The sequence below is a fragment of the Tauraco erythrolophus genome, chromosome 12, assembly GCF_009769465.1.
Source record: "Tauraco erythrolophus isolate bTauEry1 chromosome 12, bTauEry1.pri, whole genome shotgun sequence".
NCBI lineage: Eukaryota > Metazoa > Chordata > Aves > Musophagiformes > Musophagidae > Tauraco > Tauraco erythrolophus.
Window position 1 is genome coordinate 20,953,525 of NC_141476.1, and position 20,482 is coordinate 20,974,006.

At 39.9% G+C, this 20,482-nt stretch overlaps 1 protein-coding gene across 1 annotated transcript; it reads left to right on the top strand.

Moving 5' to 3' along the window:
- The first annotated feature begins 18,728 nt into the window (after window positions 1-18,728).
- On the top strand, window positions 18,729-20,162 carry HRH1 (histamine receptor H1). Its single transcript, XM_009989440.2, has one exon. The coding sequence runs from the start codon at window positions 18,729-18,731 to the stop codon at window positions 20,160-20,162; it is 1,434 nt and encodes a 477-aa protein (XP_009987742.1).
- Window positions 20,163-20,482: the final 320 nt, after the last annotated feature.

The following is a 20,482-nucleotide window of genomic DNA, read 5'->3' on the forward strand; positions in this document are numbered from 1 at the left end:
AATAAAATACAATTTAATTTTAGTTTTCTCCTTTCAGAAGCTTTCATAATGCTTCCATGTGTTTTCTTGTATATTCCGACTCAGTCTGAAAAAGTGTGATTGCATCTCTGTTGCAGAAAAGAGAACACATCGACTGTGTTTGCATTTATACATGTATGTATGGAAAATGGAAAAATTTTCATTAGGAAACGCTGACTTTAATTGTGTTAAAAAAATGGCGTTTTGGTTAATTTATTTGTCATTAATCACAGATGTGATCCTTTAGTTTCGTGATGATGTTCCATAAGAACAGAAAAGATGAAGGGTCTGGAAGTAAGATTATTTGCTTTTGCACCAGAGGTTTGGTCCCTACGCTTTATGACCCTCAGCGTTCCACGTGCCAAAGTTCAGAACGAGTTGAAAGACACCAAGGAAACTCATGACCATGACATTTTGTTTAACCTTCCCAATCTGACTTGTTGTGTGACTCAACCACGTGTCAAGAGAGCATCACGATTTGTAAGCTAACAGTGTTTCCTGGCCCACAGCTACCCCCAAACTATGCAAAGAGATTTAAACGGCTGTTGGAAATAGTGAATTCATGATGAAAGTATGTGTTTGAGCACCGTATTTAAATACTTAACCACACAGATACGGCAATCAACTGCACACACACCAATTACATGGTTTTTAGCTTTTTCTTTCTCTCCATCCAATTTAAATTTACTAAAACTTCTTTGCTTTCCTAGGTAGAAGGGATTTATTGCTCCCTCACCAGGAAAATATCTGTATTAAGAAAGTTATTCTTTCACTGAAGTAACTTATTTGTTGTCAATTCCAATATTTCTTTTTACACCTAAGAAGCATTGATCTTTGCTGAGGTCCATTCAGCATTTTAATGTATTTATGTGTTTATTTTCACTGAACATTCACCACTTCCAATGGAACATAATCTACTATTGCTGACATGTGTGGATGCAGCTTATCGTAGTCTTTCAAAGAAAACTTAGAGTGCTCATACTGCAAAGTTTTGACCTAAACATATATAATGGAATCAGTTTCCAAATGCCACGATGTTATTACAATGGTTTTGCTTTTACTTAAAACGGAGAGTCCAACTTTTCCCACATGAATGTGACGTAGATGTACTGTACTGAAGGTCTGCAACACTGCCTCTGAATTAATCTAGCATAATTTGAGTATAACTTTATTCCAATGGCAAAAAATCACCTTTTCATATTTGAACTGAAGAGTATTAATACCTTTTTTAAACAGCATTTGCAATGCCACTCTCTTAGCCTTATTCATATGGTTAAAATGTGCAAGTTTTGTTCAATATATACACCGTCATAATACATTTATTCTATGGTATAGGAAAAAATCTTCAAAGTAAAATATTTCCAGGCTAACTACTTCATTCCTTCCCCTCCCACCCCCAATATGACCTCTTAAAACACTAATTAAATAGCCTTCATAGAATGTATCATAAACTTTTCTAATGTCTTGCACCATGATCTCTTTCATTAAGTTCCCAAACGTTTGGTTTCTTCAGAAAGTTCACAGTAAAGAGTAGTGCAACACTAGAGCAACTACTCAGAGGTGGTGGAGTCTCTATCCTTGGAAGCTTTCAAGTCTTGGCTAACCAAAGAGAGGACTGACCAGAGCCAGAAGTGGCATCAGTCCCACTGGCAGGAGGCTGGACTAGATTACCTCCAGAGGTTCCTTCCAACCAACGTTTCTATGATTTTCCTTTCACTCCAGCCGAGCACAGAAAGCAAACAAGATGATGCATTTCCAATTCTGACTTGCAAAAGCTGGTGTTGAGAGACTAGGGTGTAATATCTCAGTTCCATTAACATCACTGTCTACTGGGAGGTGGACGATGGAATGGGCAGATATTTCTGCCTCTGGTGGTCTCTGGATGTCTGCACATCTTCCCACTGGCTGATCGATTACACATCACCTTTGCCCTTCAGCACAGTGCTTCCTCTCCTATTCCAGGAGCCAAGAGGCTTTAAAAAGTCAACATTCTATTTAATCTTTTTTTTTTTTTTTTCTAGTTATGACTGACACTTATTCAACCCTCATGACACAATATAGCCCTTTTGAGGACTAGAAGCCTGTTTCTTATCTAAAATGTTTTATCTTTACTATTCAGTTTCTCTAACAACTTTGTTTTATCCTGTTCCAGAATAAACCATCCACTGTAAGCATCAAGGAATGCTGAGCATATTTATAAAATAGAATTTATTTCCCTCTTTATCATGAGAAAGGCCTGTCACAATCTACAAGATAAAAATCAGGCAATTTCACAGTCATAGCCAAGTTCTCAAGTGTTTTGTGAAGACAACTATTTTGAGACTTCCAGGGAAATTTTATCACACCACAGACATTTAAGACTATAACTATAATTTCTAACAATACACTTAGAAACTTTAAGTTAACTTTCTGATGCAAATGTGCTTGACCTACAGCTGAAATAAGCTGACCATGCAAACGGACAGGCAGGACAGTCACCTACACTTCAATAAAAAATTTCCCAGATGTACCTAGTGTGTTGAAACTATAATGGGAATTCTACATTTCCATCTCAGTGGTCTGTTTCTCAGAACTTACCACTCTAAGACTGTCCAAAAATACATAAATCTTAATTATAGCCCAATTAGGAAAAAAAACAGTCTTAATTCTATCTATCTTTTCTGTCTTGTTCCCCAATTACTCAAGAGAACACTATAGGCACAATGGCACCATTCAAAAATAAAGCCATAGACATAATGGTACGTACTTCTCCACCTGCTGTGTCCCCCAGTATTGTAAAACTGCCAAAAGTCAGCTGTTCCCCTTACCCAAGGGCAAGCTAGAAGATTCATTACACCTACATTAACTGGCCACATAGGCAGCAACAGAAAAACTGCCCTATATTAAATATTCCACATTTATACAGCAATTTCATTGCTCCGTTGATATCAAACCAACCTCCTAAGGATAAAAGTAACACTTGAAAAAAACTCAAGGCAAGTTTTAGCCACCTATCACATACTTTCGACACATCAGGCACCAATAAAAATTCACAAAGATTTACTCGTATGCATCAGCAGATTAGTTCATTTCGTCATTATGTATGATAAAGCTAAACCTGTTGTAAGTTACATTAAAAACGTAATTTCACAATTGCTTGTCAGACTCTGAAGTCTAATAATTTGCAGAATTAAAACCAAGAATGACAGTCATGTGGCCATTTAACTCATAGCTTGAAATATAATTAAAACCAAACATTGACAGACACTTGGACTATTACTAACCTGTTGCTCATCTTTCCCGAGTTAAAACTAACGGTGGTGTAAATCAGTAACACTCCATATCACAAATGACAGCCTTTCAAACAAACCAAATGGATTATCTCTAACAATTCTTTGACAAAAGTAATCCGAGCTGGAAGTTTATGGTAACAGGAGGTTTGAGAAGCCTGCCAAGTTTTGTACAAGCATTTCATCGAACTCTGCCTTTAAATAAGCCTCTGACCCTGTGCACTCGTTGGTAGCCGTACGTATCGAGAAAGGTACGAGCCGTACCTTTCGTATCGAGAAAGTAGTTTATGGCTGTAATACTTCATCACAAAGAGGTGCACTCTTTGATAAAGGATATTATTCTCCTAAACTGAGTGCAGGAACACGGGTATTTCCCCTTATTTTCCTGTTGTTCCACGGGGCAGGGGGCTGGGTGGAATTGCGCAAAGTTTGCGGTACTCTTCACCAATTTTACAAGCAACACGGTTACTCAGTGCCTAGCAATGCCGTTTGCAAACACATCATTGCACAAATTCTTTATGACTTACATAACAAAATATTCCTTTTGAATCCAGAGGTTTGTGCAACACATTTCTAAACATTTCAAAAAGTGAGGGGAAAATAAGCATGATTTATAGGAAAGAGTGAAAATTGGTAAGTTACTTGCTTTCCTTAGCAAAAAAAAACACCTCTGTGTGTAGGTTTTAACACAGAGCAGATGTACTGGACATACAGAAGTCATGAAATAAATCAGTTTCGCTAAGATACGTAATAATGTTTTCTACATTTCAGATTTTCCAGGTCTTAAACTAGTTTTGTGAGACGGCTCCACCAAAGGGAACTGCCACATACCAACCTACTTAAGAACACATGCCCATTGTCAGAGTACGGGCGATGGCTCTCTGGATAGATCAAGCGCTGGGATCACCGCAAACCAGGATTTGACATGGGATCCTCCGCGGACTCCTGTGGAGGAGGTTACCTGTGGATAAGGTAACCACGCCACCCCTCAGGGCGGCTTCCCCGCTGTAGGCAGAAGTAACCTCTGTTTCCGCAGGATTTCACTACAGTGGGGTTCAACGCCGAGCACAGGCGCCCCGGCCCACCCGTGAGCCGCGTTCGAGGGGCAGCGGGCGGCGGCCCCTCCACGGCGGAGCTCCCGGCCGCGGCCCCTCGCCGCCTCCTCCCCGGCCCGGCGGACCCGCTCGCCACGGCGGCGCGGGGTGTTTCTGGGGACGGGACGGGGCGCCAGCGGCCTCGGGCGGCACTTTGCCCGAGGAGGAAACAGCCGCAGCGCCCGACCTCGGCCCCTCAGCGCGGAGAGCTGCGGCAGGGAGCGCCCAGCTCTGCCCTCGGCACCGCAAGCCCGGAGAAGAGCGAAACTTGCTCCGCAGCGGCGCGGAGCAGCTCCCGGCTCCGCACCGGCGGGGCGGGGCGAGGCTGAGCATCCCACCCCCGGCCCTGCCCAGCCAAGGGAATGAGACGGGAGCGGCGGGGAGCGCGGCTGCCGCCGTCCCGTGCGATCCCTGCGTCGGTCGCCCTTTCCCGCTCCGCCCGGACTTCCCGCTCCGCCCGGAGCTGCCGGCGGCCGGTCCCCGCTCTCCGCTTCGCATTGCCGGTGAGTGAACGAGGTGCAGGCCAGCGGCGGGCGGGGAAGGGGAAAAGAGAGCTGGGGCGAGGGGAGAGCGGCGGCATCCTCGCCTCGGGGGCGGGCGGGGAGCGGATAGCGCTGGGCGCAGGACCGGAGGAGAAGAAAAGAACAGAACAACCCACTAACACATTTAATTTGTAACAACTCTTCCTATACGTTGATTAAGAGCACTTTGCAGAAGTTGGCTGCTCCTTACCCGACTCATCCTACTTAATAGCATCGTTTTCACCCTCAGCGCAGACCAGAGGACCGTGGGGGGTCAGCGGAGCAAAGGGCCTCCCAAAAAGCAACCATCATTAGGCTGTAGAGCATCCAAGTCGCACAAAACTGTTGTGTTGTTTGTTTTTTTTTCCTCGAGGCCAGAATAAGAAGGTGCAGCAATACAACCTAAAAAGCTCAGCCAGGTGCTTCCCTGCGGACGCTTGTGCTGGTTGCAGACCTGCCAGCCCCCACTGCTGCTGGGCTCTGCTGCACTGGGAGCCCCGAGCAGCCCGAGCTGCAAGGGACAGGGCATGAAGATGATGTTCAGATGGGGAAGGGGGAAGGAAGGGAAGGGAAACAGACGGATAAAGTCCAGATTCGCCATTATACTTGATGGTCACACTGGCTACTGGACTAAAGAGGTTAGGGAGAGTTTCTGTCTACCTGCGAAAATATTTATGCCCTTATTTTAAGCATCTTGCTTTTGATAAATGATAAGTATCCCTGAAAGAGTACGTGGCTGAGAAAAGGAGGGATGAGGGATTGGTTCCTTGTTTTAAGGAAGAAATAGTGACTTGGCTGAAGGAAGAGGAAGATTTGCCTGAACATTAAACCTCCTCCCTTGCTGAAGGCAATCGTACTTTCACAGGTGGGGAGAAATCCTCCATGCATTAGATTCAACACAGATCTTGTGGCACTGCTCAAACATGTAAGAGTCCTCCACATCCTGAGGGGGAACAATGGGAACAGGGTATAACCAGTTCTAAACCTATACCATGGGCAATTCTTGACTCCCCAGCTTTTGCTTTACAGACACTGAGCAGGAATGATGGAGAGGAATCAGGCTTCTTGGATAAGCTGCTTCTAAACCGTTCACGTGCAAGGCGCCAGGCTCTCTAGCTGTAAGAGACCTTGTGCTCCACCAGCCCATCTTAGCCATCTGTTTCATTCAACAAGAAATATTAAAATTGCCTGGAGAAAGGTAGGAGGTTGTTTAAGTCATGAGTATATATAGAAAAAAAAAAAAGAGAAGACTTTGGACATTCAGTGGGTTATTGCTAAAATATGAAGGACTGATCATATCACTGCAATAAGGTTACTAGATGTTTAAAGAGACTGATAACTCAATATCTATTCCAAATTAGAGACACAAAAATTTGTTTTGTACATTATCACATCTACGTTGGCTGACACCAAGCCTCTCAGTAGAGAGTTTAGTTTTATTAACAGTACAAGGAGACAGTAAGTCCTCACATCCTCTGGGATTTCTAAATTTGTGCATTTTTGTGACTAAGTCTTTCTTATAGCTTAAAAGCACCTAAAGTTCACTTGAGTTGAAACTCAAGTTCATTCTGGTAAATCCCCAAAGAAATTTCATATTGATCAGCACTTCAGTAGCTTTTGGGGGTGGGAAGGAGGAAGACTCACAATATTTGTCTGAATTTCTTTGACCCTAAAGGGTTCAATTTGCTTTATAAAATGTTAAAAACACTCTTCTGCAGTGGCGTGTTTTTTTTTTTTAATAGATCCTAATAAAGTATTAGGAAGATATTTTCTATTATAAATTGCAATATTAGTATGATCATGAACTAGTCTGTGCTTATCCTGACCAGACCCTAACTCTGAGGCAAGAAGAGTTCTAAGATTTTTTTTTTTCCTTCTTTAGGAGAATAGCAACATTGAATTGTTCAATATCTGTACTAAGAGCTAGAGAAAAGAGAACATCTTGAAGGGTGTGAATCTCAACTTGAGAAATCCATCTTTGTTGAAGCTAAATGACTTGTTGTAAAGCAGTAAGTTTACTCTGCATCTAGCAGTTCCTCAGAGTTCGGAGGAGTTATTCATAGATGGGTTCATCAGGTTTCACAAATGGTTAACTTGCTCTCAGACAGTGAAACCTTTATCCAAACCCACCTCTTACTATTGGAAACCATGAAACTGCAAAGCCAGTAGCAGATATAGTATCAGGGTACGTAACCTCAACCTTTAAAGGACTAACAACTCTTGTTTACATGCATTGTTTTTAGGGTAGTGATTCTCCAGTAGTGATGCACCAAGTCACTTGGAAAGAAACAGACAGATCTCAATATTTGAATGACTGGTTGAGTTACATTTTAAAAAGTTAACTGCGTTTCTGAAGCAGAAAGATTAAAACCAGCTAGTTATACAGTTCGTCAAGAGCTGAAGTAGTCACACCAGGTGGAATCCAAAAAACTCTGATGATTTTTTGCTATCCCTGTATGAAAGATGTCCTGTTCTGGTGAGATGATTAACAGATTCCAAGAACAGGACAGATGCCCAGTGAAGAGGCACCACTGTGGCTACTCAGCTGTACGGGCACCACAACACTGGAAAACTCCTCTCATCTATAAGAGCTTTTATGGCTAGTGGTTTTGTTTACTACATCAAAGCACAAAGGAGTTTCCATCTCTTACAACAGTTATTTAATAGGTCTAACACCTACAGCAAAAGTCTCTTTTCACAGATCGGTGATGGAGTAGAGAAGATTTCTGCAGCACTGCACTAGTTAATGACAATAGTACTTAAATACTGATTTGGTAAGAGATCATGTTGATAAAGAACTAGATGATGCTGATGATGTTTAGGCTAGCAGGGAAAAATAGCATGGTATCTGGGAGCTTTAGCACACTAGTCATGATGGATTTTCCCCTCAATCTCTGGGCAAAAGCAACCCGTATATGGGAAATACTACCACAGGAACAAGACTCTTTCTTCGTCGTGGAAAAACTGACATTTAGTATGACTTAAACCAGTAAGTTGAGCCACTGGAAGAAGAGTTTAGTAGAAGTCTGAGCTTACATTTTGAAGACTAGAACATTCTTTGGAACGTGTCCATATTCTGTTAGCTCTTTTGGTTTTAATGCTCATGAAATAATAGGCCCAGTGTTAAAGAGAGTTCTTAGAAAATGCCAGCCAGAAGAAAAAAAGGGTATATCTATCTCCTGATAATTTCAGGTTAAGACACAGCCTTAAAAAAAAAAATCTATTTCTAAAGGAAAAAAAAAATATTGTAAATACGTGTCATAGTACAATAGTATCTAGAAAATTGTTTAATTAAGTAGTTGATTATTCCTTAATACCAATTCTTTAAGATAAACGAATAAAACCATCAACTTTCAAGTGGTTAGGACTACACAATTTTGCTAAGGATTCTCCAGATGAGCTTCATTTTAAAATTTAATACATCAAGAAACTGAAATTAATTATAACATTAAATGTAACTTGATGACTTTAATTTTTATATGCTACTCCTGGAATTCACTATTCCATTTTTGGGCTTCCCTGCCCTTTTCAGTTAAGTAGCTACAGTCTCCATATGTTTGTTTTTCCCTTTTCCTAAATTGTTTTCAGAATGTTCTTAAGAGTCAGCACTGAAGTTACTTGTCAGCACAACCAATGAATGCACTAACGAGCCTGCAACTGTATTCCTGTAAATTACAGCTCTCTAGATTATGAGCCACGTCCAGACATGTTTTTCTTCTTAAATAATTAGTGTTTTCGTAACCAAGGTTCTGTCAGAAGTTGAATGCCAAGGGATATTCACTTTTTCCTGATACTATTTCTGTAGCTCTCGCATTAATCATAGAGGCCAGCTACTAAGTTCCCCTCTGTCCAGAGGAAAGGGTTGATGGAGGATCAGGAAAGACCTGGTAAAGCTCAGGGAAGCTGAAGTAGAGGACTGAAAAAGAACATCACGGCTTTGGCACAAGGCAGGATGTATTGAAATGTACAGGAAAATACACTTTCTTATACTCTTCCTTTGCTTTCAACTATCGATTTCTGTCTCCAGGAGCTACAAAACATGGCTGAACATGCATCAGCGTTGGAACGAAAATTCAAATGAGCAGAATGCGATTTGGAGTGTACAAACTCCAGTATAGAGATATCAAAGACATAGATGCTCTGTCTTTAATTATGCATGGAAAAAATAATGCTCTAAAAGAGTCAATTCTCAGCCTAAAAAATTAGTGTTAAGAACTCAGAACAATGCCATGAATTAGTAGATACTGTGTAAGCCTGCAGAGCTCTGTAATTCTCTTAAGCTTTCAACACTGTGAGTTCTAAAGAGAAGAAACAGAAAAAAGATGAGATGCAGTGAAACCAGTACCATAAATACACCAGGGAAAAACAATTTGGAAGAGACTTATCATGAACAGTATGCGAAATCTGAGAGTATTAATGATCAACTGCTTATCGATAAGAGCATACCCAGAGGAAGATTGCATGCCACAAATATTATTAAAAATCTTTCCCCTTTGCTACTACTTACTAACCTTTGACTAGTTATATACGTTTTAGGAGAGTGTTTCAGCTCCTAACTGCTCTATTCCAAATCAAACTTCACAGGACTGAATTCAGTTTTGAAATTTAGCTTCCTGTCTTGGCATAACCTCTTCCTATTTAGAGTAAAGTGCTACTTAGCATTAAATTGTATGCTCTTCAATGAAAATTAATTAGGACACACATCAGTTTTATACAATTAAATGCTACTATTGCCAGTATTTTCTGTTCACACAAGGATTTCTCTACACTTTAAAGTAAAGCTTTACTGCATTTTAGACGCACACCAAGATTCACTTACTGGGTATACACCTTATATAGTAAAGATAACTGTCTTTTCTGAGCAAATACCAAATCTTTTGCTGTATATTGCATAGTATTAGTTATGCGAATACTTCCTTAGACTAAAACACTTGTATTTTGGATTCAATTTCCATTTTTTGACAGATTGCCATTGCTCCAAGAATATGCCTTCTGATCATCACTTCCTTAGGTCTAGTGGGGTTTTTTTGTATACCATAAACAATACCTAGCATATACTTCTGATTTCACATATTCTCAGCATCATATATGAGCCATACAGTAAAAATTGTATTTGTTGTCATCTGGGGAGATCACTATTAAAGTATTAAAGTAATTAACTCTACAAAAAAGAGAAAAAAAAGCAGAACACAGAGACACGGGAACACATAGAAAATATCAAAACCTGAATGAAGTTTTCCCAGGACAGACTCCCCTGTCTCAAGGAAAAGAGCTCTGATGTCACTCTGCCTACGCTAATGCCAGCAAGACCCTCCACAGGTGTATTTCTGTGATCGATCCTCACCCAAGAACTGGCCCTTCCAGTATGAGTCTAAGTTTTGAAACCAACCTCTTGTGCTTGGCAGTGCCTAAGAACAGAAACGTAAGACCAGATGGAAGGATGCAAAGTCAGTATCAGCTTAAGTTAAATAACTGGGTTGGATTAGCTTTGTTTCAGAATATTTCTTTTACAAGGTGTTTCTCCATGTAGACAAGTCATAAGCAAGTATTAAATCATGTTTTTCATGCTAAATGACTTCAAATCAGTATTGCTGTGTAGGCACAATTGAAGTAATAAACATCTCATACTTTCAATTGCTTAAGAGTGAAGCTGCTTTTGTACCATGAAGTCATAAGCTCCCATGTTTTACAGAAATAATTTGCTTTTGGCAGGTTATAATAGTTTGTCTAGCTTCCCTGCAGTGATCTACATTCATAATAGCACATAATTTAACTTTTCAGTTAAGTTGGAAAGTGGCTGACCACCCTGTCATGTCCTAGAAGCATGCTAGTTGAATCTGGGACAAGTGGAATTCCTCCCATGTACGAGCAGCACAGCATGCTATTTTGAAGTGGAAAGCAAAGATCAGCACAGGTGCACTACTGCAGTATCCCCAACAGAGCTGTCTACACAGTTTTTTTGGGTTGTTTTGTGTTTATTGTGGTTTTTGTTTTTGTTTTTTTTTTTATTGGCAAAGTTTTATATTAATGATATAACGATACTTTTAAATGGTCCTGAGAAATTTGTCAGTGGTAAAACAAGCATGTTTGTTCTCTCTGCACAAAATGAAAAGCTGAGTTTCCCTTCCCTGCTCCCTGACCAGAAATCCAACAGCAACACATACACTTAGTTGTTACTCAGGGGTATCAGACTGCAAAGCAAGAGGAAGATGACAGATAGGATCCAGTACAGTATCCTTAATCCAATGAAGAGAACAGCACACCAGTAAGGGAGGTGAGGGGAAGGTCAGAACACCAGAGGAGACAGTTATTTCTGAAAGAGGCAAGTCTTTTCCCAAGCAGACCCAGTACAGCATGTAAATCAAGATTTGAGCTCAGACAGTGCAGGGGACTCAGATTCAAGTACTCAATTTCCTCACAAAGTTCAGTGCTTGTTACAAAAAGCTGAGGACTCAGGATGCACATATGCAAATAAGACAGATAGCATGACTGTAAATAATGATTTGTGTTATTCATGCTGAAACTTTATTTCAGAAGGCTGTGGTAGTCTAAATGTTTTGCTGGCAGATAGCTAAAACTGTAGATAATTCGATTCCTACTGAAGCCAGGACTCCCACCTAAATAAAAGCATAAAGATAGCAATCAGAAAAATCCGTGTTGACAGCAGCACGTAGCCTGCCAATTTGATTGATGCATGTGGCCGTAGAAGCAACTGCTGTGATTCTATAAAAACTAAAACCTTGAACTATCAAATCAAGCATCATCTATAAGCCTCAAGCTGAACTTTTGCTTATATTTTCAAATCTACCTGCACAAACATTTTCTTGCTCTTTGAATTATGCTTCACTTAAGGAAAGGGGATGTCATATTACCTCAATTAAATAAAAGCAGAAATATTTATTTGCAATCCTGGCAGTCTGTACCCCAATATCAGCTATACAAATTAAAAATAGCAATAGCACAGTAGAATCACTGAACTGAAAAGAAAATATCCTTACATAAGCAAATTACAAATTCGGTTATACAGTTATAATCATAAATACTTTTTTTCTTCTTGAAATACTCCACAAAGTTGCTTAAAAACTTCAAGTTCCCTTCACGATAGGCTCTGCATTCTGTCTTTCTGTTGTTTGCAAGGTGTGCTCACTATCCTTAGAACATCACCATCCAAGTTATTGGAATAAGGATAAATTTGGCGTCATAGACCAGACCGCAGCTAAGCAATATAGCTGCTGTGTAAAGGGGCAGAGGTGGTGACCTTGCCTTAGTCCCTTTGCAATACTGCATTAAGTGGTCCCCCACTCACTGCTCTAAGCAAGAGAGGACCTTCACAGACCATTCGGAACAAATGGATAAAGGAATTAAAGGAGCCTTCAGTTAAAGTAGTTCAAAATGAGTTGTCACATGCATTCCTAGATATAATTGAATAAAAACATCTTAGGAGTGTGGATGTAACTGCATTACTCCTTCTATTCTTCTTCGTTCTTGCTCTGAAACTATATAGCCTGTTCACAGTATTGTTTAGGCAAGTGACTGAATGAGGAGAGGAAAGAGAAGTACAGTAATTAGAACACTGGACCACCCACTCTCTTTGGAAGTGGAAGTGTGGAGAAACCTTTGGAAACAGTCTGCTCGCCTTTACCCTCCCCAGGGACAGTACATTTGCCACCCACCACTGGCACACTGAAGGCCTGCACTGTTTGCCAGAGCATCCCACTCCTGAAATCATTATGCTGATGGCCAGTCCAACAACTCAGACAACAATTTCCGCTCTGCATTCTAGTCTGTAAAGTAGATGTCAGCACATCTGCAATAGTGTCCATCTGCTACATTAGTTCTGGCCCCGTTTTTCCCCAAGACAGCACTTACATCAAGAACCGCTGAAAATTCTCTGCCACCAAATGGATGCAATAGAAGTTTATGCAAAACTAAACTGCCAGATGTCCAAATCTGCTGGCTAAGGGTTTCTTCACACAAAGAAAGAGTCATAATATAAACAAGGAATGAAAGTATTTACAAGTCAGGCTGGGTTGTTTGTTCACGTAGTAAAAGATTCATTTAAAACTCTCACTGCCCTTAAAATAGGTACATGGGGGAAGAAGACAATTTAGGAGGACTGACAAAATTTGAGTGGTCATACAGTAAAGCTTCAGATTATGTAGTCATTTCATTTCAGACTAACTAGAAGAGAAAACTCAAGCATAGATGGAATCTAGTCATTCCTTTCCTAGTGGTAGATGCTTTTCTGAGAAAAAAAAGCCAAACCCACACCAAAAAAACTCTGTTCTTTCCTGCACTGAGACACTGGGTGATTTAAATGGTAACAGCAGGCAGGTTATGATGGTTTTCCATTTACTATTTATCAAAAGTATTCCTTGAATATTGGCATGCATTCCTAGGGATTGTTTTCTTACAAAGAAATAAATAAGTCTTTGAGAAGAAAATTAATCAAGCCTCTAATGTGTTAATACTTTCAACACTCGCAGAATAATTTAAAAGAAATCGCTGGGAACAAATAGGTTTCTGAAGTACAACACAGGTCATCCAAAATGGAATCTTACCTTCTGCCTTGAACTTAGTCTGATGAACAGGAATTTCATTGTAGCCTAGCCTTTTCCTGCTGTAGCCGTGGTTTCTTTAAAACCTATCCATAAGAGACAGGTCAGCATCTGTTTCTAGAAACTTACTCCCACTTCGTCAGGGCTTAATAGGTTGCACCTGCACTAATGAGTCAGTAAGGCACCCACTTAGCATCTCCCAGTAGATTCTTGTTTGTGGGAAGACACAACAACAAACAAATCACGATTGCTGATTTTCCTTGCAGAAAAAGCTCTTTACAGACAATAAAAATTAAAGAAGGTATTTAATGGTGAGGTCACCACTTAGAAATTCCAAAAAGCTATCCAAGATCTTAGGCTGATTGTTTTATTTAAAATCTGTTCTGTAGTAGTGAGCTTTGGGTCAGTGCAATGAGAGTTAAACTGTCCAACTATTAAAACACATTTATTCAGTATTATTACAGTTCCTCTGCTGGGAACTGAGTTACAGATAAGGAACTAAACCAGTAGCTCCTTAACAGGGGTACGTATAGCACAAACAGTCTAAACCCCAAAATGTTGTGTGCCTCAGTGAAGAGCAAGAGGCTGCTATTGCAAATCAGTGCTCTCACGATCACCAACTGTTGATGATACTTGGTACCACCACTACTAATGATGATGGTAGGAAATTTAAGAAAAAAAATTGTTGATTACAGTCCTCCCTAGAGCACAGAAGAGGTGACCAGTGAATTTCATAATATGGAGCAACGTGTATTACTTTGTAGTTATCTTCCACTGTACAAAGCTGTGTAGCACGTGCTAATTCTAGCAAAGAGTGGCAAATGAGGAGCAGTTCAGTGTAAGCTTAGTGGGCAAGACTGTGATATAAGGGCCAGAGCTCCAAACACAGAGCAGTATTAGAGGGCACTGACCAACAACATAACATTTCTGCAATTAAATACAAATTTTCTGCATTCTATTTTGTGTGCAGTCACCTTTGCTTCTTAGGAAAAGCTTACTGTTTTCTCTTGTACTGTTCTGTTGGCCTGAATAGGAGAGGGAGAGGCAGGCCCTCTGCAGCTTACTCCTTATCAAAAGAGTACGGACACTGCTGGGTGCAAGATGCACGGACTCCTGTGCTGGAAGCCTTCTTCAGGCCCTTAGAAGTGACAAGAAAGCCACGAAGTTCTCTTTCTTCTACACATGAGTCCGGGATTGCAGTGTGTCTGATATGCTGGTAAATGCCTATCATAACTTATTGTTAAGGAGAATTCTGCATGATCTGAAAGATCTCAGGCAGAAGCAGCAGCAGCACATGCTGTCACATGCTAGGGAATGAAAAGAGGCAGTTGCAAGGACTGAGTCGTACAAAAGCAACATTGCACTTCTGCTCTATTTTAAGCATTTTGTGGCCAACTCAATCCCTCGGTACATCTTTTTAATGGATTCAGAGGTACGATTTGGCTTCAAATAAAACCATATAAGTAGAAAGTATATTCTGGGTATACAACTTTCATGTGGAAGGTATGGAGACCTTCTTCCAGTTACCTCTTAGAGTGGCTTCTTGTCTCATCAACATGCTCCAAAACATAAATTACCCAGAGCCTTACAATAGTGTGGTGGGAGAATACTCATAAAGTCAGGGTTGTAAAAGATCATATGTGAAAACCACAAATTGTTCAATAGGGAAAAGGCAGTGTTACTGTAAAGCTTCAATATCCTCATCTAGCCTCAAGATCTACTCAATCTAGACTAGGGCAAATGGTTCTTGCAAGCCTGTTCCAGCCATTAATACTGTAGATGTTTATTTCTGGATATAGGCCCACTCCGGCCATATTAGACCCTGTCATGTAAGAGGACTTATTACAATGGAAGATGTCAGAAGGTCAAAGCTGGACTAAGTTGCTTGCACTGCATTAAAATTGGAAAAAAATATAATTTTCTAAAACAGCATTGCTTGTCTAGGGTGTCTGAATGAATACAGACTCAAAGTCTAGACAGAAAAAAAACAGTATAGTAGTCAGGATACTGTTTGGAGAGCAAGGGAGCCTTGGCTGGGTTTAGATCTAATATTACTGTGTAATGTTTAGCAGGTCGCTTTGACTTGTTCTTCAATTTCAATTTAAAATGTAATAGTACATGGCCAGCTCTCTATAAAGCCGAGTAGATAAAATCCGTCAAGGACTATGAAATGCTCAAATGACATAGTGATAAAAATTACATTATAAGACAGAATTATTACAAATATGGTGTATCCGTTAGCATATGTACTTTTAAAAGAGCAAATGCATTACCCTGAATTCTTCTTGTTCTTAGTATTCTCAAATGATTTGCATCTCCTGATATCATTCTTGGATTTTTATAGCCTATATAAGCTCTTCCAAAACAGAAAAGTAATCAAGCTTTGTCATTTAATAAAAGACATTTTAATAAAAATGGAGCGTGAGTTGAAAAACTAGACCTTTGTGCCTTCTTTAGGGCAGAAGTGCTCCTAAATCCAGATCAAGTTCTGCAGGCTGCTTTCTGAATCCTACCCTATCTCACTGCAGCAGTCCTAAAGAGAAACTCTGGGAAGCAGTCAACACTATTTACTTAACCTGCTCTATGTTTTATTCCACATGCAGCTCATAAATAATCGAGGAGAGCTGTCTAATCAGTTGCTGTTATTCTTTCTGTTCAAGACTCAGCTAAAGTTGCCTTCTCTCCCTTTATTTTGCCATAAATTTAAATGAAAATATGTGGGGGTGAAGATCAGCCATTTCTTTATGAGGTCCCTGAAGCAATTAACATCAACTTCTTGACCTGACCATGCCCCATATACTTAACTCCAGCAGGGAGGTTACAGTGTATAGCTGTGGAAAAAAAGACAATGATAGACTAGGATGTAATCCTTTCCCATCACCAGACGTGGAGTAACTTCGGTTTTTGTTCTCAAACAGGAGATGTTTGAGAGGCCTCTCTGATCTTCTGACATCTGTGACTAGCTGTCACTGAGGAACTATACGTGACAGAACCTGAAGGCTGTATAGAATACAGAATTACAGAACACAGCTCTTGAGCTCATGCTCCACAGTGTACGTATGTCCTCTGCCTATGGTTGCTACTGCTGCCAAGCACACATCTTTCATAACACCAGGCACTTGTAGGTAAAGCTGAAGGAAGAAAGAATTTGACCTCTTGTAAGAAAACACACAAACTTTTTAGCTTCAACCCTGATTACTGGAATAAGAAAGAGATAAAGTTAACATGAAATTAATACTGAATAATCTATTGCATTGTACTCATTTCACTGTGTTTGAGAATAACAAGGATGAGAAATCCCATAATATCTCCTAGGGTTAGTTGTGTAAATGCTTTGAGCCAGTATGTCTACAGTCTCAATTTCTTTCCTCATTGCTTTAAGAGATTTACCAGAACATAAACTCAGACAAGCACTATAAGAGAAAAATGGCAGAAAATATGTATCACCCTCACAGACATTTTTCTTCTATGTCCTGGAGATAGAATTGGTCAACTGATAATATGCTCCAAGACTTAAAATATTATTAATCATTTTTTAGACTTTAGACCAACTCATGAAGTTAGCAGTCGGGAAGAAGAAGATATCAAAGGTACAGAGAATGTCTAGATAATGGAATAGCTTATCTACTTAACTTTGAAAAGGTGCTTTTCTTACCTCTACATTCCCTCCCTTCCTTTTCATTCTCCTTTCCCCTTTTATTGCCAATATTTGAGTTACTATGCTTGTGTTAGAAAATGGAAGAAATAACATGTTTTATAATTAAGGCCTATGATCTCAGTATATACCCTCTATGTTGACAAGTGAAGCATGCACCTATAGCTGCTTCCTGATGCAGATCAAGTCACTATAAAGCTACTCACCGCTGCGTCTGTACAAATGAAATCTGCCACTGATAACACCTGCAAAACAGGATGTAGAAATGAATGTCACTAGAAAACAAGCCTGATCGGGCAAATGGCCCCCTGTAAAACAAGTTTTGTAGATGTCATGGTGACTGTTTAGTATATTGTCCTTTTGGTTTTTTTAATTGCACAGCATATACTGGAATTCCTAGGCACACTAATCATGGCGATGTAGATTTTAAAGAAGGCTCTACACATGGCTCATGCCAAAGTTCTAAGCAAATAAAGATAGCTTGTTTACTAAAGATTAATTATTAAAAAAAAATCTTAGAGATAAAGGAAAGGTTTGCATTGTGTTCAGTCTCAACTCCTTTTATTTCCAGTTTAGTTTCCACTTCAATGCAGCAAACAGCAACAACAAGCATGCACGAGCAACGTGGCTTCTCCAAGTTCTTGGAGAATAGTTCTTATGTATGTTCTTAGGCACCTGAACAGCTAGTAAACTTCAGCCTAAGAGACTCTATATTTATACACATTTGAGAGGCTGCAAGATGCTTATCAATCCTGAAAAATCCTATTATTTTCCCTGAACTTTTATTAGATTTATTCGAAATAAAATAGGGCTGCCATCTTTATATGTTTAAAATCTGTGTCAGCCTAAATTGGGTAGGAAAGAGATTACTGGTTACCTATAATTTGAACGACTGCCTACCAGTGAAAACATAGACCCTGGCACAACTGCAGGAGTTATCTGAGACTCTTTGTATCAGCTAAAGGTGTATACTAGCTGGAGTCTTTCTATTGTTTGGAATACCTTGTCACTTGACATCATCTGAGACCCTATCATTGGTGGATAATTAAATCCAGCTGCTGTATTCTCAAACCGTTAGACGTAGTCTGTAAATAATCACTGGTTTTTTTATTCAGTACAAAACATGTTAATTTGCTTTTTGTAAATTGGCTTGCCAATATGTAGTTTATGTTATGGTTCATGATCAGCTGTTTAATAAGTAATTAAAACAGCCAGGACTGAAATTTCTTCTTCAGATTCTGAAGTCAGAATTATCTGAAGCCCCATGAAACACCTCTGCAAACCATTTTGGATTGGTTCATGGAGCTTGCTCCAGTACTTTTCATAGAATACATGTTAAATTACCCATATGTAAAATGTTGTAAAAATGCATTACGTAGGAAAGTACGTAGGAAAGTCCTAAGAAGGACGGTGCTAAGCTGATGCACAGATTAGTTTTATTATTTTATTTTAGTACTCCAGTAATTGAGCATATTTATTTTCTTTTCTATAGTTCTGGAAAAAAAAAATCACAAAGCAATCCAGCACATTTTCATCCAGGAGTCTAAACCAAGACTGAATTTCCAAGGCCTGGACATCTTCTCTGACTTTCATTCTGTGTTCTTGTGCAAAAGATGTCAAATAATACAACAGAGAACTCGACTAACACTCACTCAGTTCTTCTAGGTCTGTTCCTGGGAAGCATTTCACTGGTCACTATTGTCATGAATATATTAGTACTTTGTGCTGTGAAAACCGAAAAGAAGCTGCAAACAGTTGGCAATTTATACATTGTCAGCCTCTCTATTGCAGATCTTATAGTTGGTGCAGCTGTTATGCCCCTGAACATTGTTTATCTCCTAAGTCCCGTGACAACTCTAGGCTTACCAGCATGTTTGTTCTGGCTGTCGATGGATTATGTGGCCAGTACTGCATCCATTTTCAATCTCTTCATATTGTGCATTGACCGTTATCGTTCAGTTCAGCAACCACTGAAATATCTCAAGTACAGAACAAAAACGAGAGCATCGCTAATGATTTTGGGAGTTTGGTTTCTCTCTTTCATGTGGGTCATTCCAATCCTAGGATGGCATGTTTTTGCTCATAACGGGGAAAGGAAAGTAAAGGAAAAGCAAGTATGTGAAACTGAATTCTCTGAAGTCACCTGGTTTAAAGTGTTGACGGCCTTTGTCAATTTCTACATACCCTCTATCATGATGTTATGGTTCTACTATAAAATATACAGAGCTGTTCAAAAACACTGTCAACACCGAGAGCTCGTGGATGGATCATGTCGGTCTTTCTCAGAAAAAAACCCCACACATCATAGTAAGATGAAGGACGAGCAAACTATTTGCCTCCAAAAGCAAATCTTGGATGAGAACACCCCTCCCGAAGACAAGCAAAGCTCCCCTCAGCCCAAAAATACAGAGGCAGAGCTTCATTTCAGAAATTGTGACAAGACTTCAAAGGCAGTTAGCAGGAGTAACAAGAAAGTTCTTAAATGGAGCTGTTTTCATCTCACCACTGCCCAGTCTAAGCCAGACCTGGATCAATCAGGAAAGCAGCGTGGGTGTGCAACACAAGATGACAAAAACGAAGAGGAGCTTTGCTCACAAGACAGTGACTTAAGTGATGCATCAGACACAGACAACCGGACTTTCACAGAAGAGGTACCCTGTGGAAAGCACTCCAGTCCTAACCCTGAAATAGCCTGCAGTCCTCAGGAGAAGGCTGAGCACAGGGATTTCAAAGGACTGACTTACCTGAGGAAAACCTGGCAAAGTCTGCACAGCCATTCCCAAAGGCACATCCAAGGACTGCATGGGAACAGGGAGAGGAAAGCAGCTAAGCAGTTAGGCGTCATAATGGCAGCCTTTATGCTGTGCTGGATTCCCTATTTTGTATTATTTATGGTAATAGCTTTCCATGGCCATGAACAATATTCAAAATTACATATGTTCACTATATGGCTTGGCTATGTGAACTCCACCTTAAATCCATTCCTGTATCCTCTTTGTAACCAGAATTTCAAGAAGACATTCAAAAGGATCCTCCACATTCGCTGATATTGGTCTGATTTTTTTTTTGAGCTAAAAAGCAGCTCAAGAGTTCAACCACACAAAATGTTCCAGTTTCAAAGACAAACACTATGGATAAAGTAGAAGACTTAGGAAAACTGTAATTTCTAAACAAGTGTTAGTGAAAGTGGGAAAGGTGCATTGAACAGCCTTAACACATTTGAAGAAGACCTAATTCAGATCAGGAATCTGAAAAACTCAGAGGCAATCTCAGAACTGCTACGCTGCTGTACACATCTTACAATTTGAGATTACCTCTTTCCTCATGTAGAACAAAAACTGGAGATATGAATAGAGATCTTCAGTGA